The 26,770-nt window shown below is 36.1% G+C and overlaps 1 protein-coding gene across 7 annotated transcripts in view; it reads right to left on the bottom strand.

The window, feature by feature from the left end:
* Window positions 1-26,770, bottom strand: part of EPS15 (epidermal growth factor receptor pathway substrate 15) — a 55,895-nt gene extending 29,125 nt beyond the window's left edge. For all 7 annotated transcript variants that reach the window (XM_062581442.1, XM_062581444.1, XM_062581446.1 and 4 more), the window contains exons 1-12: window positions 26,609-26,770; window positions 17,983-18,024; window positions 12,862-12,951; window positions 12,654-12,701; window positions 11,501-11,596; window positions 11,014-11,079; window positions 10,383-10,508; window positions 9,847-9,906; window positions 7,921-8,121; window positions 6,214-6,359; window positions 5,154-5,313; window positions 1,437-1,522 (exon numbers count right to left, since the gene is read on the bottom strand). In XM_062581442.1, coding sequence (XP_062437426.1) covers window positions 1,437-1,522; window positions 5,154-5,313; window positions 6,214-6,359; window positions 7,921-8,121; window positions 9,847-9,906; window positions 10,383-10,508; window positions 11,014-11,079; window positions 11,501-11,596; window positions 12,654-12,701; window positions 12,862-12,951; window positions 17,983-18,024; window positions 26,609-26,635 — 1,148 coding nt within the window. In that variant the 5' untranslated portion in view covers window positions 26,636-26,770. The remainder of the gene's footprint in view (window positions 1-1,436; window positions 1,523-5,153; window positions 5,314-6,213; window positions 6,360-7,920; window positions 8,122-9,846; window positions 9,907-10,382; window positions 10,509-11,013; window positions 11,080-11,500; window positions 11,597-12,653; window positions 12,702-12,861; window positions 12,952-17,982; window positions 18,025-26,608) is intronic.

Here is a 26,770-nt window from a genome sequence, read left to right as displayed (position 1 = left end):
TCAGTGAAAGAGCACAAATCTCTTTCATCATTATACTTTGGTTTAAAATACAGGTTTAAGCCTTAAGAACTAGATTATTAATCTAGTTCTATTATGGGCCTTAAAATCATATAAAAGAAAGTTTCTCTTTTCTCAAATTAAAAGCATAGTAATATTTGCCTTACCATATCTTCAAAACATACTGCAAACAATCTAACATTGTCCAACTGTGTCTTAAATAACTATTCAAATATATGTGCCAATAAAGAAGTGGAAACAATGACTATTCAAATGCCATGGTATTCAATACCTCACAGTGGGAAAGAAATAAATAAAACCCACTAAAATATAAACAGACTAGCTTAATGTTAGGCTGCAAGTACACCTGGTAAAAAAAGTTTCATCTAAAAATTCATGTTAGTGAATGATCTATTTTCCTCTAAGATACAGATAAACTAACACAGATCTCTGTAAATCAAATTTCAACTTAATAAATGTATGAGTCCAGAACTGGCACAAAACCAACCTAAACAAGAACAGAGGAAAACAAAGCAGGGTGAAGTGAAGAGACAGTGGGAGTAATAAGAGAGAGAATAAGCAATCATGGAAGTTAAAAACATCTATATATTTAGGAAACAGATTGTGCTTTGACACCTTGCCAAATTAAGTCATTCCTACAAGCAATGACGTGAATAAGACAGGCAAATTTCATCATGGCAAAGCATCCTCAATGTAAAAATACTAGAATTAACTGACTGTTCTTTATAGAAAGAGAGTCAACAGTAGATTTATGATAGTACCAAAATCACTGAAGAAATGTATCTGCAAGGACTGTACAACATTCATGAATTTAATTTTCTTAGTCCTCTTCTTCATTACCTTAAAAACCATTACTGGAACATCTCAAAATAAAAAGCATTCTTCCTAGTGCAACCATTTATTTCTCCAAGAGGAACATAACCATCATCTTTACCACCATCAAAATCCTAGCAGAGGTCCATATGCAAACTGCCTTCTTCCCACTCTCTACCCTGTATACTTCTTGATTTTTCCTGTCTCACTTCCCTGCCTCCACTGGAAAAAAGGCTTTAGGAGCCCAGGAATAAAAGTTCACTAAGCACCAGTCTGTATCATGGGTCCAACACCCTAAAAATTTGCTCTATTCCTGTCTGTCAGAGATGAACAAGGGAGAGGTTTCAATCTTGTGATGCTAGGACATGCAGCACTCTCACATGCCCAGAAGGCATGACACAGTGCTGCTGCTATTAAATGCACTCACATGAGCAAATAGAGAGCAGAAGTGCTAAACAATGCAATACTAGAGTCCTTTAACAGAAATACTCACCACTGGTACTAGTAAAGCAGTCTATTACATTCAGGATTTTTCTTATGCATTTAGAACACCATCAAAGAATAACTTAATCTAAGACAACTAAAACTATTCCTCCTTTACCTACCTCTGCAGGTCTACTATTTCATTGTTTAATGTATCAAGTTCTTTAATTGCAGAAAAATCTGCTACAGAACTCAGTCCTTGAGTGGTCTGAAAAATACAAAAATGAGTATTATTAGTTTATAGTTTATGGTGTCCGACAACTATCTTCACTTTACAAGAGGACAGCTTGTGCAATTACAAAAACGTAACAACTGCCTACAACATTAAAATTAGAATTGTAAACTTTTAAAAGCAGTCCAGATGCTAGATTAACACAACACATCACACATCCAATGCATCCAGTAACTCAAACTGAGTTTTTCTCCTGTAAACTTGTGATGACATCTTCCACAGAAGCACAAGACTATTTGGTCATGCCATCATACCACAAAATAAATAAATAAAATAAAATAAAATCTGGTTTTACAATATGAGACTTGTTTTAGTTATCGTTTAGCTGACTTCCTAGCACTCATTAAAAGTGGCAAAAAGCTCTTCACCTTAGTGATCCTCATATAGTAGAGGACTGGTATGTGATTTGTGGTATTTTTAGTCAAGTCAAGCTAGTTCAACAAGAACCAGAACAGTACTGACTAAAACTTTGATGATACAGATTAAGTCATAGATAAGAGTGACCCATGAGTTCCCATTTCCTTACTTATTATAAAAAGATGACATTAATACAAATTATTTCAAAGAAAAGATTAAACATAAATGATATAGAACAAACACTGAAGACACAAATTAGCAAACACCAATCATTCAAGTGTGCCTTATCCCAACATGAACGTATTTAGGAAGCCATACTCACTCTAACTATCTTCTATAGACATTTCTTTCGAGCCTTGTATAAAATTATCCAGGACAAATATAAAGTTCAGTGGACATGTACATATACATATTATTAATTAAAAAAAAAATGCAGGTCCCAGAAGTAATGCAAAGAATCTTTAAATTCTGAAGTTTCTTTGGAAATATACCAAGATATTATTTGTTAAGTGTTTATTTCAGCTTATGCTTAGAAGACGAAAAAAGAAAAGCAAAAGACCTAAAACAGAAAATCTGAACATATTGTTGCAGAGAACATTATTCAGCAGAACTATAGATCATATGTGCAGATTTTACTAGAGTAAAGGGCACAAACTAAGAATCAAAAACATACAGCCATTCTTAAACGGGTTAACGTACAGTTTCTCAAGTCAGCAGAACAGAAAGTTTTATATAAAGTTGAGTTTTATCCTAAAAACAATATTAGTCAGGAGTTTTATCAAGTTGCTTATAGTGTTGCTAATGAGAGAAACCTCTCCCTTTCCTATAAAGGGACAGAAGGAAAACATGGAAGTTCAAGTTCTTCCTGGGTTTCCATCTCTCATCCTTTAAACAAATTCCATACATTAAGTCTAGCATAAAACCTTAAAAAAAGTTCAATCTCATTTTCAAATTTTCAGCAAAATTAGAGCAGAGGAAATAGAAAAGCGAATATTTTTAGCTTCAATATATAAGGCAAAAAGTTAAACACAGAAGTTAGAACTACTCACTGACATTTAACAAACTGCAACACATATGCAAACAATGCTTTAGTTTTTAAATTCAAGATAGGTATAAGAGTCAACCAAGACAGAATTGGAGGAGGAAGTCAGGTTTTCACTCATATGTGCAGATTCCTTCAGAACTTCTATGCAAGCTCCTTTTAAGCCTTAAAACCAGTAACACAAGTGCAAATTTGGCAACTACAAACAGGACTGATCTGGTAAAGAAACAGCAAATATTAGATTGCTGCTTTTTCTCCATTTATGATATCTGCATTCAAGTTTCACAATTGAAAAAGTTACACTGGTATTGTAATGAAATTCTGTAAGGAAACCAAGTATTAGATAATAGCAATACACATGGATATACATTCTGGACATCTACCACCAAGAAAGATTGTCAGATAACTTTCCCTACCCTAAAAACATAATCCATTACATTTATACTTACTGATATTTCTGCTGATTTGTTTTTATCTGTCAAGTCAGAAGAGGAAGCCTAAAAGTTTTTACTCCTTAAGCCACGCCACTTAAAAAGAATTCTCTCCCTACTGCTCTTATTCTTTGGTTCAATCCTTGAACAATAACCTTGGGCAAGGAAGTTCTTTCATATCAACAAACAAGACAGTATCTCTTTTAAAAGAGCTCAAAATGAACTGAACCTTCAGCTCAATCTAGTAAAATGAATTCACGGTAAGGATTTACAGAGCTAACTAAAAGACATCTCTTACCTTCTTTCAAAATATTCTTACTCTTATCTTGTATGTTAGTAATGCAAAATCACTGCAAAATTCAACTGATGTCTTTAAGAGTTCTATGAAAACAATATACACACAGAATAGCAGTAAACAATGCTGATCTCGTCTAATGTACTTTGATCACTATATTTTCTGCAATATAATCAGTAAAAACAAGGGTCTTAGTCCTAATTATAAGCGTCAACTATTACTTTGGGTAAGTACTCTGTTACGACTTCCTTAGCAGTTTCAGTATGATAAGACGCTACGTTTTCTTTTAAGTTTAAGCAACACATATTAACACAACAGCCACAGAGGTTCACTCCACAAAACATTTTCTGCATAGAAGTAAATTAAATATACACTGTGTCAAGTCAGGATTGTTCCAGATGAACAGCACTAAAAATCAGCAATACTTTGAGATAGCAACGTATTGTGACACTTCGGAGAAGTGCTGTGCTGTTTCAATAATTATTTAAGTGTCTTAGAAGGATGCTCATTATTAAACTAACAGACAGTAAGTATTAGAAAAGCAAAGATTCTCTAACCTTGAGAAAGCAGAGTTAACAAACTGACAGAATAATAAAGATGAAAAGCAGAGTGGTGCAGAATGGAAAAAACAGTCCAAACTAGAAAAGAGACATAGAAAGGAAAGCAAACATACAAAAAAGATTAGTAGAGTTGCAAATAAAGCAATTACTTTTTAAAAACAGAATGTAAAAAGAAATTAGATACTGATTACAGAAACTCAAAAGTAGTGCCAAATTTTGAGTTTCTAATTATTTTTTTCAGGTAAAAATTTTTCATTCTGTTTAAGAAAGTTGTAGAATTCGGTCAATGTTTTGCACAACCAAGAAAAGGTAATCCACATCAGACTTTACGATGTGTAAGACAAGTAAGAATTTGCTGTGACCTCTATTATTCTGATAACTCCAAATTCAACAGCTGAGATATATCTTAATCCAGCAGTAGACTGTATCTATCGACAGGCTAGGAAGACATTTAAACTGTCTTTGAACTTTAAAATAGTTGGATCATTTACTTTTGAAACTTTAAGTATCTGATTCCAACTTTAAGTAGTTCACATTATTTTGAGACCTCTGAAAAGAAATGTAAAAAAAGGTAATTGTAAAGATGCTAGGAGAAAAACATTCAACTTGTGCATGTTATTTCAGATGCAAAATAAAATTTCTTTAAACAGGCAGGAAGAGGATTATTCTTTCAAAGTAGAAAATCATGCTTTCTCAACATAAGATCTCTCCGCTTGGTTGGCAGGTGCAATAAATGGCAACTTCATTTTGGAACATGAATGGAGCAGTGTTTTGTCCCTTCTTTGTAATTAAGGCTTGTTTTCCTTCTGATATTTTGATAGATTTAAGGTATGCCAGTACTTGATCTATTTCTTATGTAGCCTCTGAAATTAACGTTTTCTTACATTTGAGATTTATATCCAAATGCCAAAATCATTCTTACCTTCTGTAAACTGACACCCCTGTCAGAAGGTGGAATCATCTCTGGAGTCAGAGCCTGAGGTGGGTCAATGCCCTTTGATAACTTCTGATTAATTAAATAGAAAGCCAAAGCAAACTGTTCCTTTGAAAGCTTTCCGCAGTCTTTTGTGTCACAGAGAGCCCTGTACAGATATGAAACAAATCAAACCCTAGTTTCTGCAAGTACCACCCTGCTTGCTGTACTTGCTGTCATTCAAAACTGAAAATTGCTAGTGTATATCACTGCATTTAAAAAGATGTGCTGGGAGAGTTAATAAACTGGAGAGTTAATAAACTGGTTAATAAACTGGAAACATTACTCCAACATACACAACCATTTTCTCTTTGCATACTAAGGTATACAGTTCAGTTACATTGGATTTGGATCTGCCTAAAGGAAGAATTAAATCTGTGAGTCACTAGCAATATCTGAGTATCTGTAACTAAAGTTCCTGCCAATAAAGAAGTCTCATATAGCCAACACTAACTTATCTGATTTTCCTAAATTAGATATTATATTAAGCATATCTTGAAAAACAGATTTTTTCCTATGAAAGAATCATAACCTGTAGAGGCATAAAACACAAACAAACAAAAGCAGTGGATATCACTACTGGAGTCTGTGTATTTCACTACCAAGCTACAGAACTACACAGGCCTCAAGTCTCGCACGCTAGAAGCTTTGCACACATAATTCTCATCACCAGAGTACGACAGCACATCAGGGCTCAGATGCAGAGAAACACTATAATGCCTTAAATATGGAGGTTTACCCAAAGTATGGAATTTTAAACTATTTCTGCTCAGGCTCCTTCTCTGCTCTAGCTAGGAGATGATAATGTATAGAATGAACCCATTTTCCCCCCATTTCAGTCCCAAAGGAGAAGCAAATAAATTACCACTACTCATACAGAGCACACCTTATTGAATAAACGAAACCTTAATTTTCCAGAAGTATCAACATAGCACTTTCCATGAAGAGTGCTGAGAATGAACAAGAACCATCCCATTTTCTAATCAGCTGTCACTGAAAAATTCCCTACCAGATATGTGCTAGCAGAGCAGAAGGCAGTCCTGTCTTCAAGAATAGTTCTCTGGCTTCCACACCTGACACAAAGCCATCCATGTCTTTGTCAGTTTTCACAAAGATCTCATCATATTTCATTTTGTCTACAGGTGATACAACCCACTGCGGGGGATAGAAAGGAAAAAAAAAACAATAGTAAGATAAAGGGAGGTCTGTTTTCAGATTAGTTACTTTCAGGAGTTACATAATTCAAAAGTCTACAACACAGATTTAAAAAGTGATATAGGTGCCTAGCTCATGAATCAGTTTTATCTCCCAAAAGAGATATGTACAGAGAGCTGCAAGCAAGTCCAAAAACAGAGACAAAATATTTACATCAGTAAAGCACTCAGGCTGGTGGGTATTGCTTTGTTTCCTTGTCTACACATCAGTGATTCCCTGCAGCCAAGACCTTCTCCAACAGGCTGTTGGGCCTCCCTACTGCAGAGTCACAGTCCTCCTGCTTACTGTCCAACTTCTTCAGTTTTATTCCTCTTTATATGTCTGAAGAGCTTTAACTGGAAGAACTAAAGAACTGGTCAAGTCTGGACACCTAACAACTGGGACATTCTTAATCATAGGTTTGAATACTCCCATCAAGGTAAGATTGGAATTTTTGCAGTATCTCTTCCTGCAGCAGCCTGGCTCCAAACACAAGGCTACCGTAAAATAAAGATGCATTTTTTCAGTAAAAATGGCTTCAACTGCTGCGCATGTACATGTTAACTGTGGTGTACAAGGACTATTAGCATACTCTGAGACACCCGCCCAGGATGGCATTACTTTGCAGTAAATATGCTAACACCACTTCTGGCAGTCAAAAAAAACAGACAGATGAAAACCTTGACACATTCAGACTCAAGAGGTACAAAACTTTTATTGGCTACTCAAATATGGGTGCCCAAACATCCAAGCAGTATCTTAGGCCAGAAGTACTGTAATTCTTATCTTAATACCTGTTTCTCAAAAAAAAATTTGGGGGGGAGGGGGGGAGGGAAAGAACCAGTAAGTGTTCCTGAATTCTGGATTCTTAAGTGATCAGTATTAAACAAGGCACTTTTTTTTGATCAAGTTTCCTAATAACCACATTTAACCACATTTGAGACAAACCTCATATTTAAGTGGCTATGCCAGATCTTTTGTCTCCTTTCATCAGTGCTTGCATTCACCTATTCTGTTTTTATTAATGTCCTTTTCAAACTCTCCATGTATGCATATGTATGCAAGTGCACATACACACCTATCACAGATACTAATTTGCTGGAAGAACCTGTCTCTATTCAAGTCAGTCTCCAGGCAGAACAATTATATGCTCTCCAAATGTGCACCTGAACATTGTTTCTGAACTGTTTTCTTAACATTCTGATCTTTGGGTCAAGTTTGATGCTTTGAAATAATTTTTAAAGTATCTTCAAAGTCTTTACTAGGTGAGATTTTTTTTTCATCCAAATGTTTATATCTGAAGGCATTCAAAAATGTAAAACAAGATAAATTTATATTAGTCTTTCTCCTAACCTGATCTTCCCATCAACCTCCTCAATTTTAATCAACAAATCAATACGGTAATCAATACTAAAAAAAAAAAAAAAAAAAAAAAAAGTACCAAGACTTTTCACACAGAGAGATTCCAAAGCACAGCATTAAGAACAGAAATCTTTTAACCCCAAACCACTCCAGGATTTACCTGTGCTAATGGTGTTTTGGCAGCTAGAAGACCTACAGGTGGCAAGGACTGATGAGATTCTTTAGTAGACACAGAAGATGGAATTAATGGCATTGCTCCTGGAATACTAACAGGTTTTCTCTTGGATGGTGGCATCAAAGCTGCAGGCAAGGACATTGGCACCGGTTCCTTCTCCAAAGCACAGTACACCAAGAACATGGCCTGATCATGAAAACAAGGCATATATAGAGAAAATTAAAACACATATTAAAATATTAGTTAACAGATTACTTTGTAGCATCTTTTCATTAAGTTTCCCCTTTATAAGCCCCCTCAACTGAATTCTATCTTACTTAAAGCTTCACTACTGACTTCCCTACTTTTTAGGTTCGATGCTTAGCAAATGAAGTACCTTCAACTTTAAACTGATTCTCCTAACCACAAGCAAGCTTGTAACTACCATTTGTGAGATTTTATAACAGTTCAAGCACTTGATTTTTCTAAATTCATGATTCTTGCAAGAGACACTATGCTTAGTGACTATTCTTTTGCTGTCATTTTATATTTTGAGAATTTTATGACTGTTGTTCAAGACACAGAACAGCACTTAAAAACATTTAATTTTAGATTGCCAATTTAATTTACCTGTAACATTTAGCTACAGCATCATATCAATTCCCTGATCTCAAAGCTAAAAAATCTGAACAATTACAGCATAAATAGTAACAACTTGATAGCTACGTATTCTGTAGTTTGCTTACCACAGGATAATACAGGAAATAAAGTTTAATAACAGTTAACCACAAAGGACTTAAAGAAACTGGTTTCGAAAGAACCTGAAGCATGTAAGTGCCTAAAGATGACCAGAACAATCCTGACAAAACTAACATTTACAACTGTTACCCTTTCTTAAAAATATATATAGGGCAGCCGAAACAAGAAGAAATCTGTCTCTCACTAACATATTTACATTAATAAAAAACAAAGCAAGGTTTTAAGGATGTCCATAATGTCAATTCTGGACATTATGGTAATGACAATGTCTGTCAATTAAACAGTTTTTCTTTTTTTCTTTTTTGATCTTGACTCTGAAACGATGAGCAATGGTTTAGTTTGCAGAAAACTGAGAAGACCAGCTTTCAAAACATACAATTAAATTCCATTTGAGGACAGAATGGTTGCATTATTTTTTCAAGATATTTTCACGGCAGAATGCATTTAAGGTATTGTGTCAGTCTATCTGAACCTTAACCTAAGGTTAGACATTTCTCTACTAAAATAAGCTCGTCTCTCTGAGATGGACTGCATAACTGCTTGCTCTCTATTTACATATAAGAAACAACTGAGTTTGAAGTTTGAGAAAAAAGTTAATTTGTAGTTACTATCACATTCAAAGCTTACAGAGCCTTCAAAAGCAAGTCTTCTACACTTTCCTCATTCGCTGTCTCCTGGGGAAAAACAATCTTATTTAGTGATTCCTAAATTATTTCACCAGGTCTGTCATAAACAGGGTTTAAATTCTGCCTTGGTGTGAACTTCTGAAGAATTTATACATACTTAAAATTCTGAAGAATTAAAACTTCAGATACTTAAAGATACTTAAAACTCGAAGATATCTTGAGGCATCAAGTACACAAACATTAAAGGCTAAGCTAAGACTTGTTACTCAGTGAAAATACTCAGTCTCATGTGGCATAGCAGATTGCAGGTCTAAGTTTTTAATGGTTCATTTGGCCCACAAAGAAAGTTATTGTTGCGTAATGTGAGACAATAACTGAATAAACCGACAAGAACATTAACTAGTATTAAAGCTTGCTTTAGGTATCTGAATAAAGGCAATGAATGAAACCACACAAACCGTCAAAAAATTAGCACACAATGCAACCGTTTTAAGCCCTTGCCATTAGGTTTTCAAAACTCCGAAATGCAGAAGAACAAGATACTTACAACTGCAAACTCATCTCGATCCAACATTCCATCACGGTCAATATCACTTAATTCCCACACCTAACAATAAAAAAACAGAATATAAGAATGTTTGCCTACACTAAGTGGTTCTCTATTTAAAACTTCATTAAAAACAACAGTGAGAACAACCTCCCTGCATTATATCCCAAGCTATCAACCTAACAGCATTTGTTTTCAGTCAGCAACATACTTTCATATAAACTATGTAAAAGAGAGGAGTGAGCAAGAAGCAAGGAGCGAGCATTAATGGTACCCTGTCCTAAATGGAGCGGGCATTAATGGCACCTTGTCCTAAACCAAGTCTTAAAGTGTAAACAAAACAGATGCATTATAGCAAGAGGTGATTATCAAAATATCAAAGAATACTTTTACAGTTGAACAATTGCATGAAAGTGTGCTGTCACTCAGTATTTAGTAGTTAGGTTTATAAATACAGATCTTAAATTTGAATAGATAATGAGTATAGTGCAGTTTCGATTTTGTGAATTAACAATTCAGTAAAAAGACATTCTTACTCGTCCTAAGATGTCCACTGGCAGTTTTGAGTTAAGGAGTACAGGTTTCACCTTATCACCTGACAACAGTCCATTCACAGGATTTAGGCTATCAAAAATGGCATCATACTTGGCCTTGTCTTCCAGCTGCAAGAGCAGAAGAAACAAATACTACTTATGTGAACGCCTAGTCACACTCACAACCTAAAAAGCAGTATTTATTTCAAGAGTATTAACTTTTAAAAAGAAAAAAAAAAAAACTTACGGTGGGAGAAACACACCTTGCAGTCGTTGATATAGAGAATTTCTTATTTTTAAATATTTTATTTTCAGTCAGAAACTCATCCAAATCCCAATGAGATTTAGTCTTCAATTATTGTAATAGGCTTCAGATTATTATTCCCAATAAAACAAGTTTCTCAAAGTGAAAAGATTTCACAAGTGTTTTTAATCAGACCAGAAGGTCTATTAGCCCAATTACAGATTTGACAGGAATGGTAATTGACATTAAAGAACTTAATTTTATATACAGGAATTCTTGATGAACTATAGCTATTAATATCACTATGCTTTCTTCAAAAAGATTTGTATTTTATTTCAAACCACATAATAACTCTAGCTAATAGCCTGATCTTTACATATCACAGTTTACCTTAACAGCCCATGGTACATCAGCTGATGCTGCTCCACTGAGTAGCAAAGGACTACTAGTATCAGTCTAGTGAAAAACAGAACACAAAAAATACCACACATGAGAAAGGAAATGGTTCTGACTTTGTAAAGCAATTCCCCTATTTGAGGGGGCACTACTTCTCAAAGCTACAACTGCATTTTAATCACTTGTGCCCTAATTAAGGATAATAAAATTTAGAGTAAAAAAATTAAAATGCTTATTCTATTAAAGATAGAATGTGGTAGTTTTATGAGTGCTAATTTCACACAATTTGACACTTAAATTCCCACTAGAACATGCAATACCTTACTCTTATTCCACATGGCCCCTTTTCCTCTCCTCTACATTATTTTCAGAAATATTTGAGGTTTATTTTAAACAACTCTCCCATTTGTTCATTTAAAAGCATTTTTTTAAAAATGAATTGCCATTTCCCATTAAAAAAAAAAAAACAAAAAAAACTTACAAATCTTGGTGGAGGAACAGGCAAGTTAAGACTGCTCAGGGAAACATTCAATCCATTCTGTGCACATGCTACAAGTCGTAAAGCCACAAAAAATTCCTACGGGGGAAAGAAGAAAACTTTAAGAATTATTATACGAAAAATACATTTCAAATTTCAAAAAGAAAAAAAAGAGAAGAAAAATAGCTTATCTAGTATTGCCACATACATAAAAGGCTGCAAATGGTTGCAAAAAGGGTCACAAAGTCAGAGAAAGCAGCAGTCAGAAACTGCTCAATTCCTCCAGTGAGGCAAAGTTTCTAATTACCATCTCCAAGTGTTCAGCAGCTTCTTGGCTAGTGTAATTAGCTTTAATTTTTCAGCACTCAGTTCTTTCAGGGCAGAGCAGTGAACATTAAAGTAGCAATTACATTTGTTTATCTTGGAAGAACTGAGCTGATCCCAAAGGCAGTGGTTGATGAAATGAGAGGGAAGAAAAGTAAAGCACAGAAGGCATCAGCCAAAACAAAAGGTTTTGGGGAAGGAAAGAAAAAAAAAAGTGTTTATTAGATGCTACAGTTCCTCCTTTTTCTACCATAGAGTGAAGCAGCTCTCTATGGGCTAAGTGATCATGCTTCAAACCATCAAAGGGCAAAAAACATATTACAGCTTTTGAGCAGATCACACTATATACATAACACCAATATGCGAGTCTGACTGACATACAGCTCATACTTACAACTAAGGAATAGTAACTCAAAACAAAATGTACTGATGTGAAATCCATCAAAATTAGATCAGTAAGAATCTTTAAAAGAAAACAGTTTTACTAAAATTTGTGTTTCTGCAATAAGTTTCCTCCAAGATAACAGAGAGTTACATTCATAGTAATACAGTGTATAGTACGTTAGTCTTCAATTTTCAGTGTATTATATTGCACAGCTAAATAAAGGCTTGTTTTAATGACTTGAAGAAAACAGATCAAGTAGCTGAAGGCTGTGTAACCTACTGCCATTTAAAATGAAATGGGGAATACATGTTCTAATAAAAAGAACTGAGAAGATACCAATTACAGTAATTGCCTTCCTGAATCAGTTTTAAACTTTTATCTTATTTCAAAGTTTGTTAATAGCTGAAGTAATTGAAAGGCTCTCATTCATCACATAAACAGTCTTACCTGTTTATTCAGGATACCTTTGCCATCAGTATCAGCTAAGTCCCAAATCTAAAACATAAAAAGAGAAGACACAAAGATGCTCTATAACACTGAGAGGAAGCTGGCAAAGGAAGATTATAAATCATGCAGGCCCACTTTAATTTACATAGCATATTAACTGAAGCAAGAGATAGGATAATTAAGTAAGAGTCCTTAAGTCAATAAATACCTTTCCAAGTACCAAATCTGTCAACCCAGACTTTTTCAAGAAAACAGCTGCATCAGAAGCTAACACTCTTCCAGTGTTAGCAGAATCAACCTGGGGGGAGAACAAAAAAATCCACATCACAAGTTAGGAATTGAATCGATGCTCAAGTTAATGTAGTAACTTGTGAATAATCTTCAGATTTTTTTTAAAAAAAGGCAGTCTCATTAAAAACAAAATTTTACACTAGAAGTCACATTTTTGAACTAGCTGATTCAAACTTATTTAGTATTAATATGACAGGCCTTGGAAGTTGACTACTGTAATATCTAAGCATCTCTCACACAATGTTTTACAGCATTCCAGGAAAATCATTACTATTATCACCATCTGTCAGTAGACACCTAAGACAAGGGGAGAATAAAAAATTTACCAAGACCATCCAGTTTGGGGCAGAAGCAAGCAAGTTAACTCAGATCTCCTGAGCTGAAAGCTAGCATCTCAACACAAATCCTCTCACAAATCATGTTAAATGAAGATCTAGATTAATTCCACTTAAAGTGAGACAAAACACTAACATACAGGCAAGCAAATCAAATGTCTGCTGTTGCAAATTTACAATCTTTGATTACACCTGGATTTCAGGTTCTCCAGTTTCAAGTACAGACAAAAGCCCAAAACTTTCTCAAGTTATACAGTAGAGAGAAACTTTTTACATTAGGTCACCATCCGAAATTCTCTAATTAGCCCTTTGAAATTACAGATTTTCTCTTTGATGCCTACACAACATTCAACTTGTAGGGACAGAGAAATCCCGGAGTTTGGTTACATTTAATTGTCCAGCTTAGAATGCTCTGAATGCTCAGTTACACTCTGGAAAAAAAAAAAAAAAAAAAAAAAAAGGATCTATTTGAAGATATCCTTTACCATTCCACTGTAGAGAGTAAGCGTTTCCCTCTTCCAAAGTGAAGTTCATTTACACACTGAAGAAGTTAGTGACAATTTTGGCAGAATACCAAACTACCAGCACACATTTCTCTGGATCTGAAGAGAGGTCATTAAAAGAGATCACTATTCAAGTTCCTGAAAGGAAACAGTACCTCAACTATACCTTCAAATGGAAAGAATAAAGTAGTAAAGCTTGTGCCACAGACATGTGAACAAGGAAAAACAGAGGGAAAGCCGTGCGTTCTTTAAGAGTCTAAAGCAAAAAAAAAAAAAAAAAGATACATAGAAAGAGGTTGTACATTTAGCGTTATTAATTTATACTTAGAACTGGCCATATGAGGACTATGGGAATGTTGTTGACTAATACATCATGGACATGTAGTATGGAAAAACAGACTAAGAAGGGCGTCTTTAGTCAAACTGTCCATATTTACTACACCAGACAGATAGTTGTACAGGCTCTAAAAGATCTGGAGATCAAATTATATCTTGTATTTTGTAGATTAGAATTATATAATATTATCTTCAAAAACAAAGTCTAAGTCTACAATGGACTGAGATGCCCTGAACTCTGAAGAATTTGAGACATGACAAACATTTTGAAGAACAGAAAAGAGGCAAAGGTCACTTATTTTCTCCATTTCCTGGGGAGAGATAGAGAACCAAAACCGAAATTGTACAAATAAATGAATATGCATGGAAAAGTGAAGTACATGCACAGAAAGAATAACTTGATACTAGCATTTGATTTTTCTCAGTGTTTTTATTTTCCTTCTCTCTCCACTTCTGAAGTTTAAGCAATTGCTGAACACTCAGTCACAGCTGTCCCCAGAATAGCCTGAGAATGGCTAGTGTGAACTGGGGCTTCAGTTAGAACAGCAAGGATTGGGAGAATACAGCAAAAAAAATAGCCTATACTTGAAAGAATCACCTACAGTCTCAAAGTTTTGTTTAAGTAAAGACTAAATTCAATATTTTGTGTAGAACAAAAGACCAGTCTTCCAAGTTCAAAGGCACAGCATGAGGTGCTTCCAAAGATGTGTTCACAAACTAGTTAATGAAAGATTACATAAGAGGCCTTGATAATACATCATTTTAAAAACATGCTACAGCAAATGAAGGTCGTCAAGAGATATTTTTGCTTCTAAAAGTAGGCAAAAGATGTTCAAAAACAATTCAGAAAACATCATGTAATATAGATGTGAAAACATCTTATTTACAACATAAGCAATGTAACTTTAATTAGGTGAGGTGCGTTCCTAAAATTTAGGATTCCCTGGTCACAGCAATAAAACTACACACCCTGCAGTCTTGTAGTCAGCCTGTTGCTCAGATTTTTAAATATCTAATTGAGCCTGTATAGATGAACTGTTTGTATTCTAGGAAAGAAGTCATTAAGACACTACAGCAAGTCCCCTTTTCAGTTGGAGCAGTCTACCTTCCACATAAGCCTAATAATCTCAGCATCCACTTGGAAAACTTCAAGCCTAGGACTTGCCACTCTTTCAGGAAAGTCACAGAGCTACACAGTATTGGCTGCATTTATCTTTAATTTCTTCACCTTCAACCCAGCGAAAAGCAACATCGAGAGATTTAAGCAGGCTTCTTATTTGGCCCAATATGTACAGTTTCCTTCTGTGCAACTAATTCTCTGGGTTTTTAATTACTATTTTTATAGGGCTATTTTCAAAAAAAATTTTTTTTACAGACTACCGAGTCTTGAATGCTGGGCTAAGCATACTTACTATGCATTGAAATGGTTAAATGTAAGCCAGTTCTCCGCACTATCACATTGAGAAGATTGCTGGTATTTGTCAGTGATATGTCAGTTTGGGAGAGCTTTTTCTCTGATCAGCAAACAAGCTGTTTTCATACCTGTATCAGCAGACAACCCTGCTGTTGCAGGTGTGTTCCACAGGATCAGAAATGATTGTTTAAAAAAGTATGCTCAATGTCATTAGGTCACAAAGTAACATGAGCAGTACTCAGCTCAGAATTTGTCAAGAAATCAGCAGCATACACATACTGTTTATGTGCTATGCTGCATTACATATTTAAGTAGTTGCCAACTACTTTATTATTTATGTAAGCTTATCCTTTAATCTCACTTTATTTTGACAGCAAGTCTAAAGGTCAAACACAGAAAAATCTTTTATTTAACAAGAAAAAAATCCTGATTAAAAGGTTAAGATTTCAACTGCATCACAAATAATTCTCTCATTAAAAAAACTCTATATCCATTTCACAAAACATCATGCAAGATGAACTATTTTGTAAGTCTGTGATGGAACTGGAAGAGTACTAAGCATCAGAGTTATTTCAGGTGACGAATTTCTTCTCAGTTTGCACAGAATGCTCCTAAGCACTTCTGATATGAAAAAAATAAAGACATGTTCTACCAGCACTAGAAGACAGGAAGTGGAGAAAGTCTTTTTAGCATCTCTTTTCTAAAAGTTGGTGCCTTCCTATATAAGGAAGGGAAGGAAAAAGTTTTATAGTGCAAGTAGAAATCTTTAGACAAAATATCTTCCAAAGTTCACTCTTTGGGACAAATGCTAGCAGCAAGAATTTTGACTGAGCCAAGTCAGAAAAGTAACCCTGCAGAAATCAGGTCCACCCGCACAACTTAACCAACAGTAATATCAGGTTTGAGGAAATCTCCTTTCTTGCAGAGGAATGAAAGGGTGCTATACGACAAATAGTACTGCAATTACACTAGGCTGTACATATTCCCACAAATGCAAGATATTAAATGACTTAGGAAGCAGCATCATACTTATACTCAAATTCAATCTTTGTATTCAACTTTTTGCTTCAGATTTCCATGGTTAAGCAATTGCAAATCAGGAGGAAAAAACAGATTAGGCACGTGGGATGATTATGCAAGTCAGTGAGAAAGAGTCAACAGTACTGAGCTAAGAAGCCCAACATGGAGAAAATGAGTCCCTTGTCTTTTCTTATGACCTTGGAATAATCATCATATGTGAGTCTCCTAAGGCCTTTAACTCATTTCCTGGAGACAGACACATACTAGGCTTGCCCTTCAGACTGGATCAGAGAAAGAAAACAGTTTTGTGAGGATGACAACTGTTTCCTATATTCTTCAAGCTGGTTTCTGCAGCCACCCTAACTTTGATCAAAGTAAACTCTCCTTGTTCAGGAGCTTCAAAACTACTCTTGTCTAGCAGAGAAAAATCCCTCTTAAAGTAGAAGGGAAAACTCAAACTTTCAAGGTTGTACATTTTATCTCCATTTTATGCATCTGATAAAGGGACCAACACCCTAAGCACAATCCAAAAATAGTGCTGTTGGACAGCACAGTCTTCTCTCTTCCCAGCAGGCGGGCTACATTTCAATATTGACACCCAGAAGTTTCTTAATAAAAAGGTCATATACAGTACATCCCATCTTACAACAAGCAATCAGAAGCTTTAATAGCTGCACAAAGCAGAAAAAAAAGTCTTCTAATAAGGCTTCATAAGTTATTCAACCTTTTATTTTTTAAAAAATACATTTGTATTGTTTTATACAATCATTCATTTAGATTTAAGTTTCCTTAAAGGTGTTTTTGTATATTTGTGTTTATATAATGGATATTATGCACATGATATGAAATACTGATATAATACAGTAATCGAAACATCTTTGCTGTATCAAAATATAAAAGATAGGTGATGAAACTAATACTACAATTGAAAGGTTTATCTCTGTAGAGTCAAGCTACAAGAACTATACTCATTCTTTTGTTAGTGGCCTTCCATCCAAATTTCACTGTTAGAACTTCTGAGGATACTCTAAGAGATGCAGGTCCTAGATAACACTAACTGGACTGTAAAAACAATTCAGCTTCATTTATCAAAAGGAAAAAAAGAACATAACAGCATAGTATCTAGCAAAAATTTACTTCATCCCAAGAACCAAGTCTGTTACACTTGGAAAAGCAATTCATGTGATACAATGGATTGTAGTTCCCTAGCAAGTTACACAAGCCATCTTATAACCAATCTTAAATTTATACTAATATAGCTCTGACCCAAGTGTCAGCTGCTACAGAAATATATTTTAATACAGTGGTTTTCCTTGAACTTCTGTAGTTTGCACACTGCTAGCCATACTAAAGACTGTAGCAAAAGAATATTCTGTTTTTATTTAAAATGAAGAGTGAAAACATTTGTTTCTTCAACAAAACATACATACCTGTCGATAGAATTTCTCATACACAGGATTTGCACTTGATAGCTACATAGAGAGAGAGAGAGAGAGATACAATTAATCCCATAATGCCTATTTCAACTGCTTTCTCCCAAGATAACTAAAGCTAGAAAATACTTCTTGCCAATCTGCAAAGAAGCATTAGTATAAATCTTAAAATCCATAATTGGTATTTATCCTATAAAATAATGAGGACTAATACAGGTCTTTATGCTGCAACCTTTAGAAGATTCTAACTTCTTGTTTAAAGTCACTGATACTAACCACTATAATATTACTCTGCAACAGGTCACCAGCTTAGACAGTATGAAACAAGAATTCTTAAACAAGATCAATAGAAGGCAAAAGAGACGAAATAAAACCGGAAATGATATGGACTATGAAGTGCTCACTAATGAATACAAAAAAATATATAATTTGGTTTCATTATCCATCTCACCACTCTTTAGATTTTAGTGTGATCTGCAACTGGTTTATGCAGTTTTCAGATATCAAAATAACTACTGGATTTACAACTAAGTTCACAGCAACGACGCAAAATTAAAATAGCAATATTTTATCTTATTTTTTTTTCAATTTAAATTCTTGCTACCAGATATCATAACTTTTGTACAATTCCATATAATTCTTCTGTCTTAAATTCACTGCCTTCTGTTGGCCATACAGTGCTCACCTACACTTAAAGAAGGATAATACAGCTTGTTAGGAGAATGACCTTTATTTTTTTCCCTCTATCATTCTTAGAAACTCAAAAAAAAAAAATAATAATAATTTTCTGAAACCATAAAAAAATCTAGTATCTTGGCCTATACCAGCTACCCCTGTTCAAGAGATTCCAGAAAAAATGGATTACTAGGGTTCATTCGCTTCCTCCTGCTGTAAAACTACTTTTATAAAGTGCATATTCACCAAAACAAAGAGCAGGTACATTTATGTAGACAATAACTCTAGAATTACTGGAGTGTATTGCCTTGCAAACACAACTGGGGCAGCTGAGCACAATGCAAATTAACTACACAGCTTTTATTTTAACCATTTGTGTACAAACTGAAAATAGCATTATCCTCGTGAAGAAGAATACAATCTTAAAAACATCAGTGACACAAATGGAGCTTTGCAGAAAATGAATACAAACACAGGAGCTTTTTCTGCTTTAAAATTTAGAAGTTTGCATGGAAAATTAGAAACCAATGATATTCTAGGTTTAGTCATCAATTGTACAGTTGTAGAAAAGACTTTACTACAGTATGTATAAAAGAGTCACAATTAAATAAAAACCACACACATTTTCCTATAGTAACAGCTAACAAAATTGCCCTTTGGGCCAAACTATTAGCTAATAGACACTTAAGGGAGTCTGCACATATTAAGAGGGGAAGTTAGACAGTATAATTCAGTGCTTTAATGCGATCCTGTTCAACTATAGAAAGAGTGCTGTCTTCTTTACCCGACCAGACCATCCTATCACATAAATTACAGAGAAAAGCTAGAGATAACTGAGCTTTTTCATTCCACTCTTGATATTTGTTTTTAGCAAATTTTAGAAAAAAATGAGCATCTCTGGGGCAGCTAATAGCCACATAACTTTGTTGATTCTCTGTTTTGACTTTTTTTTGAATCTCTCTTGCATAGTCAGACAATAAAAACTACAAACACTAGGACATCACCACCTGTATTCACTGGAATACCTCCAATTATATAGTTTAATTTTACTCTGACTTTGCCCTAGTACACACCCTAGGATTATTTCAGCCACCATCAACTAAGTATACATTTAAACATCCCCTCAAATAGGCTTAAGAAATGCATTCAGGTTTTGCCAGACCTCTGACTGACTGCCCATAACTAACGCTTACCAGTATCAAAACTCTATTAATCACTTTCTAGCATGCTGGAAAGTATGCTGTATTTTCTGAACTAAACTTCAAATGCTGTACAACTACACTTTAATAGCAATGCAGAGGTTTTTCCCTCTCCTAAACATTCAAATATTTTACTTAAATTTATTAATTCATTATAAAGTAACAACAGTATAGAGACACAATCAAATTAAAGCTATGTACAAAATACAGCTATATGCAAGATACAGTACTGGAACACAGCTGGCCTGCACATACCCTAGAAGTATCAACTCTCATATATAATCCCTCTTGCCCAGTATCACCCTTTGTTCAGCCAAATGTTTCATTATTACAGCCAGACCTATTACTGTCACTCCTGGACAGGAAACACTTGAAGTCCTGCAATGAAAACACTAAGTGCAAAACAATCTTTTCATTCAGTGGTTAGAATACAAGTCATTAATTCTTATTTATTTTGTTACTCTTTCCAATATTCATTTTAACATCAGTATCACTGCAATAACTGAAATTACCAGATAGAGTAATAGTAATGAAAAGCAGATCTTTCTCGGACTGTTTTACTGGTAATAGATTAGGTTTTCCTGCAAAATATACCCCATAATTAAATAAAAACAATATAGTCAAGGATACTCTTGATGTTCTGAAAGAAAAATTACTGTTTAACATCTTCTAAAATGTTGCTATAGAATCTACCTGGCAAAATTTCGTTTTGTTTTATAACATGCAGTTACAGAGCGAAAACTCAATTTGTTTTCAATGCAAAAAGGAGGAAGGGAGGAAAGATCAGACTCCACTCATGTAAAAACAGAAATATTATTATTCCACCTAAATTTTTTTTCGCTTCACAGGAGTATTGTCTGTTTTAGTAATTATAATTTGTGTTACAAACCTGTGAATTTCAGAATATTAACCTATGAAATGAAAATCACCTTCAGGGACACCTGTCTTTTTCATCTTCTGGTGTCAACTAAGCCTCTATACCCTCATGTGTTTGTCCCTCTGTCATACTCACATTTAGGTGTAATCAGACACTACTGCCAGCCTGATCACTCCATCCATCCACAAGCTTCCTCCAGACAAAAAGCTAAGGGGGGGGGGGTGTTGGGGGAGGAGCAGGAGAGGGAAAGAAGCGCTATCCATAGAGAAAAACAAAAATAAGCCCCCCCCCCTTAGTATCACAGAATTGGTAAGGTTGAAAGGGACCTCTGGAGATCTAGTCCAACCCTCAAGCGAGTGGCCCACACAGGGACTGAACCCACGACCTTGGCTTTATTAGTACCATGCTTTAACCAACTGAGCTAATCACATGTACACCTTCATCCCAAGCAAGGCAAAACACCTGTTTCTCCCTTCCCATCTTGACTGAAAACCAAAATACTGTATTCTATCACGATACAAGTTCTAGCACACCTTTTGGAGTTTCCAAACCAAATTACATATTCTTGTACTAAGCATTCTTAGAGTAGTCCTCTTACTCTGTTCTGGAACCCAAAAGGACCCAGTATGGCAAAGAATTGTTCCTCTAAAGCATAGTAAAAGTTCAGCACAGCTCTATTTCCAAGAAGCCGAAAAGAGAAGGGATGGAAGAATAAAGTAACTTCAAAACAGTTCCTCTTAGCGCCCTTCCACTATTAGATGCAGCTCCCCCCTAAAGTTTGATGATTAAATGAAATTCATCTCCCCTCACAAATACACACACACACACCCCAAAAACAAAACAAAAATCAAGCCCCAAAAAACACACGCAGTCACACTCCACCACACAGAACTGTAGCTTCCAGGGACTATTCTACTTGAAACCTCTTCTGCAGGAGTGGGTAGCCAGGACACAGTACTACTAGGATTACAAGAAAGAGTTAAAGCAGCAAGAAGAGAGTCAGCCAGCCAAAAAGCAGGTAAGTTTAAAGCAAAACGGTTTTATCAGGATATCGTCTGCTAACACTAGTCAGCCTTTCCTCTTTTCAAACAAGATTGTAAAGGAACAATCAAAGTGCTTTATAGCAAAGCTTTTCATAACTTTCTATAATGAAGGACATCTCAAATTCAGGGATTGGGGGGGGGGGATTTTTCTTTTTTTTTAATATTGAGTCCACTGTCCACCTCTTAGTCTAGCTAGTTATTGCTGGGTTAAATTATCTTTTATAGTGCCTGGTCTTTTTTACTCTAATTGCCCTTCAAAAATATTCATACACCATTCACCTGAATTTTATCCAAGTTATATTTAAACACTGAACCCCTTGAATGAATGATCTGAATCCAGTACCTGTGTGCTTTTCCACTATAACTTTCTCTATCTCATTAATTTTTCCTATCTATAATTTAATATTATCACCATTACAGTCCCACAAACACAAAACTACAGAGACACTCTGTTCCAGGATACACAAGACAAGACAAAGTGGCAATTATTACTGCCATATACTGTAGAGTTATATAACATTCTTCTCCTAAAATTTTGTCACCGGGGGGGGGGGGGGGGGGGAAGGGGAAAGCTTGACCACACAGTGTTATACATTATACTGGTATATACACTGTTAAACAGCAGCACGTGTTCTCTACAGATGTATTTGCTTACACTTTTCCAAGTGGCCTATTTTTTGTTGGAATCATACTGCTTCCCTCACATTTGTGCTGGTGTTTAAAAGAGTTAAGTGGAAACCTCTTTTGGATTACAAGGTTCCCCCTATAGCAAAGTAAATTTAAGAAAATATTTTTAATACAATATTAATACGCTCTTCAAGGTTCAGAAATTCCATTCCCTTTAAAGAGCTGATGTACACGCAGGAACTCTGCCATCTTTTCTTTACACAAATGTCTGTCACTGCATATCTAAGTATGCTTTTATTTCATTTTCAAGCTACTACTAGAAACCCCCACCATCACATAACATGAAAAAGTAAACAAGCACAAACAGTGGGAAAAAAAATTGAAATTATTTTTCAGGAATTACATTCCTGAGACTACATTACATGAGACTATTACATAATAACGTAATATTATTACTATCTTGTTAGATGCAACTACTCTCTGCTTTGGCTGATGCAATATCAATCAAAAGAAATTTTATCTGCTTTAATAATATCTAGCCTACACTATACACTATAAACAAGTTAAACTCAGATTTCCGTATCTTTCATGGAGGACTGAAAGAGGAATAGCACTCTCATTCCTGTAAAAAGAGCAAATCAGTATCTTTTTATCATTTTGTTGATCCTTAACAAACATTAGAAGTTTGCCAGAGAATCGGGGGGGGGGGGGGGGGAGTGGGGAGGAGGGGAAGTGATTCATTAGGCTCTACACTGTGACATATATTACTACAAACCTGTCATTTATAAGTATTTACATCCTACATATTCCATAACAGGATGTGTGTCCGGGAATGCACCCAATAGACAGGTATTTAACTTAGCCTCACTTGCAATACCTAACACTTCCCTGAGAAATAAAACACATTGAATTCTGGATTCCAGGACATGATACTGAAGCTTAAACAGAGACTTGCAGCTGATCAGGGTACAAACTCATATTAAGTGACTTTGTTTTGTTTATGAAAACAGCTTACAACTACTTTAAGAGGATTACTACATTTTTCAATAAAATATATTTAATGACATCAGGGGGAAAAAAAAAGTTATCTTCCCATTCTCCCCGAGCATTTCTTTACATTCCTACGTTTAAACAATGAATTTTGCCAAACCTTAAAGTTTCTCTCTCAATCATACATAGGCAACTTCTCAAAGTAAGCCACAACTTAAATTTTCAAGAGCAGCAAGGAGTTTTTGGACACTCATATTATACCAGTTTTTAACAAACATGTCTTTCAAACTCTCAAGGCATATTATCTGCATCTTCATTTCTCTACCCTGCCCCCACAACGAAAGAGATGAGCAGCCATCCTTGGAAGGTCAAAAATAAAATTCCTCATATTGGCTATAGCTTGCTTTGAGTTTTCCAGCAACAAATGACATAATATTCCAGATATAAACAGTTCCTTCTCATTGATGCTGCTAGCTTGTTTCCAAACTAAAGGCAGCCCCAATATTTGCTTGGTAGAAGTTTTCTTAGAAGTTTCATATTCAATTCATAGCTATGGCCAGACTGTGATACTTACTGAGCAAATGCAAGTGGCAACAAGATGTTGCAGAATAGCCTCAAGATGGAGAGAACACAACACTTCAGATTATTACTAAATGGGGTGGGGGGAAAAAATCATCTTCATTTTGCAACACATTTCAACTCAGTGTAATATACTCCACTATAGTTCCACTGTCCTGAAATATCTCTACTTAGCCAAAAGAACACAATCTATCAGTTAAGCACTAGAAAGTTTCATGTTACTTAAACAGTGCTATGGTATTCAAATAAAGGATGTCTAGCCCTCTCAGACACTACAGCTGCAAAACTATTTGAAAATACCCTAGTCTCATTTTGGAAACACTCAACTTCCTAGCTGAGTCAAAAACAAGCAAGGAAAGGGGAAAAGAAAATTTCTAACAATTTTGACTTGAATACAGATAAATACGCCTCTTATTCTCTGCACGTGGTCCATAGTAGAAAGTAACAATATGCATACCTTTTCTGGTTGGTGCGAGTTATTGATCTAAGTGCAGCCAGCAATCTTACCCACTCTGCCCACACACACACGATATTACCATTTTCACTTCTCACACTACATGTAAACTTAGAATAACACTTATGATTTGTTACTATTTTTAACCCCCCCCAAAATAACCCCAAAATTCCAGAAATTAAAACCTGCACTGAAGAAATACTCATCTTAGAAAATCAAATAAACCTGAGGGTATTTATTCAATGCAAAAAAAAAAAAAAAAAAAGAAAAAAAAGAAAAAAAGAAAGAAAGAAAAAGAAAAATAGAAATGATTAACAGCAGCAGAAATAACTTTCTCCATTTAACCAATAACTTAACTTGTAGTAATGACAGTTTTAAGGTTACTGGTGATTCTTCTGCTTCTGTTAACATGATCACATTTCTATTAAGTTTTTTTTTTATGTGATCAAAAAAAGCCTGTAAGCAGTAAAACACTATTGCATAATGTACTGTAGCAGACATTTCTCCCCTCTCCCTCAGGTAAGAGGCAGAATACTCCATGTCTTCAAATGAATTCAGGTTACTGGTTTACGAAGGCTTTTTTCCTCTTCAGTAATAGGATATTTTTTTTGCTGCAAAACTTGGGGGGGGAGGAGGGGGGAAAGAGAGACAGACAGACAGAAAAGGCCAACCTAACATTCTGGAATATCAATACAAGCTTTCACAGTGTGCTATACTTTATAACTGTGTTTCTTTAGACCCTTAAAGACATTTTCAGTTTCTCAATACAGTTGAATTTCTGATTATCGCTGAACTATCCTCAGCTTCTTTCTATGGAATAGTTGAGGATTTCCTCAACAGTCAACTATATATAGGAATAACTGCAAAATGAGCAATCTTTCTAACAACTTTTTATTTTACTTTTCTGTGCTTAAACATCAAACACGTATTAGCCCTTTTTTTTTATAGGGAGGTGATAACTATCAGACTGAAGCATGCAAAGAGTGTGCATGCCAGCAGACCTTCCTCTAACTTCTGTCATGGAGGAAACCATATTTGTCATGTCACTGATAGATGAAATGCACAGCTTATTTGCTATCAGAGCTCTATGGAATAAGAGATATTTCCAACAGTGTAGAATCACTCATATGAAGCAATATCATCAGGAATAGCTTAATCAGGAAAAAAAAAACACAAGCAACAAAACTTAGTCAAAGTAAGTTTACCTGAACACTGAATGACACCAAATTTCTCTAAGTTTTAAGACCAAAGTCCTTCGTCATTAGGCACCTGTTCAGCTACTACACAAAAACAGTGTTCCCACACTATGCAGGAAAATGGTGAAATGAAATAATAATAACAAAAAAAAAGGAAGTAAAATGACTTCCAAGCTACTGCTTCCAAATAACAGTACCTTTGGAGTCAAGCTATTGTTAAGACAACAGATGAAGCCCTCTCTTCTAAGCTCACATCCTTACCTGTCCATTAGTATGCTGCCACTACTACCTCCAAGAAGTCACACAATCCTTTCTGCTCCTACACAGTCACTCAAGTACCCGAAGCAAGCTACCGAATGCAGAAGCTGGACTAGCAGCTCCAAGCGGAGGCACTCGGGCACAGCTATCAAACCCAGAGCCACCCCGTTCAAACCCTTAGCGAGCACTTCCCTCGAATCCGAGTTTACCACCTCCTTTCAATTTTTCTGCTTTTTTTTTTTTTTTTTTTTGTTTTTTTTTTTTTTGTTTTTAAACGCCGAGCATCCTATTCCCTCCTCCCAGACAAAAGACGAGCTGCGATGACAGACGCCGCAGCCCCGAGCTCCGCGGGCTCCGGGCGCTCCCCGCCGCGCACCTGCAGCCCGCCGGGATCGCCCTGCGCGCAGCTCCTCGGCGCCGCCCGGTTCCCCTCAGGCACGCGCCCCTCCCCCCGCCGCCACCTGACAGCGCCGGCGGCCGTTAGCGCGGCCGTTAGCGCTGAGGCGCGGCGCGCGCACACCGCCGCGCGGGCAGCACGGAGCCGCCCGCGGCGCCGTGAGGCGGCCCCGCCGCCCACCCCAGGGCGGCGGCGGCGGCGGGGACAGCCCCAGGCCCCGCTCCGCTCCCGCGCTATCCCCCAGCCACGCTCCAGGCCTCGGAGCCCGCCGGCAGCGGGAAGGCAAACGGCAGGGAGGAGCGGGGAGCGCGCCGACGGCGGGAGGTACCTGTGTCAGGGAGAGGTGGGCGGCCATGCTGCTTCCATCATGCAGCGGCCGCGCAGCAGGAAGGACGCGCCGCCGCCGCGGCACTCGCGGCCCAACTTCGGCAACTTCCCCGGCCAAAACCCGGCGCTGGATCGCCGCCCGCCGACCGGCCGGAGCCGGAGC

Source organism: Rhea pennata, chromosome 8 (assembly GCF_028389875.1).
Source record: "Rhea pennata isolate bPtePen1 chromosome 8, bPtePen1.pri, whole genome shotgun sequence".
NCBI classification, from domain to species: domain Eukaryota; kingdom Metazoa; phylum Chordata; class Aves; order Rheiformes; family Rheidae; genus Rhea; species Rhea pennata.
The sequence above is the reverse complement of the archived record's forward strand: the minus strand, read 5'-3'. Positions and strand labels throughout refer to the sequence as shown.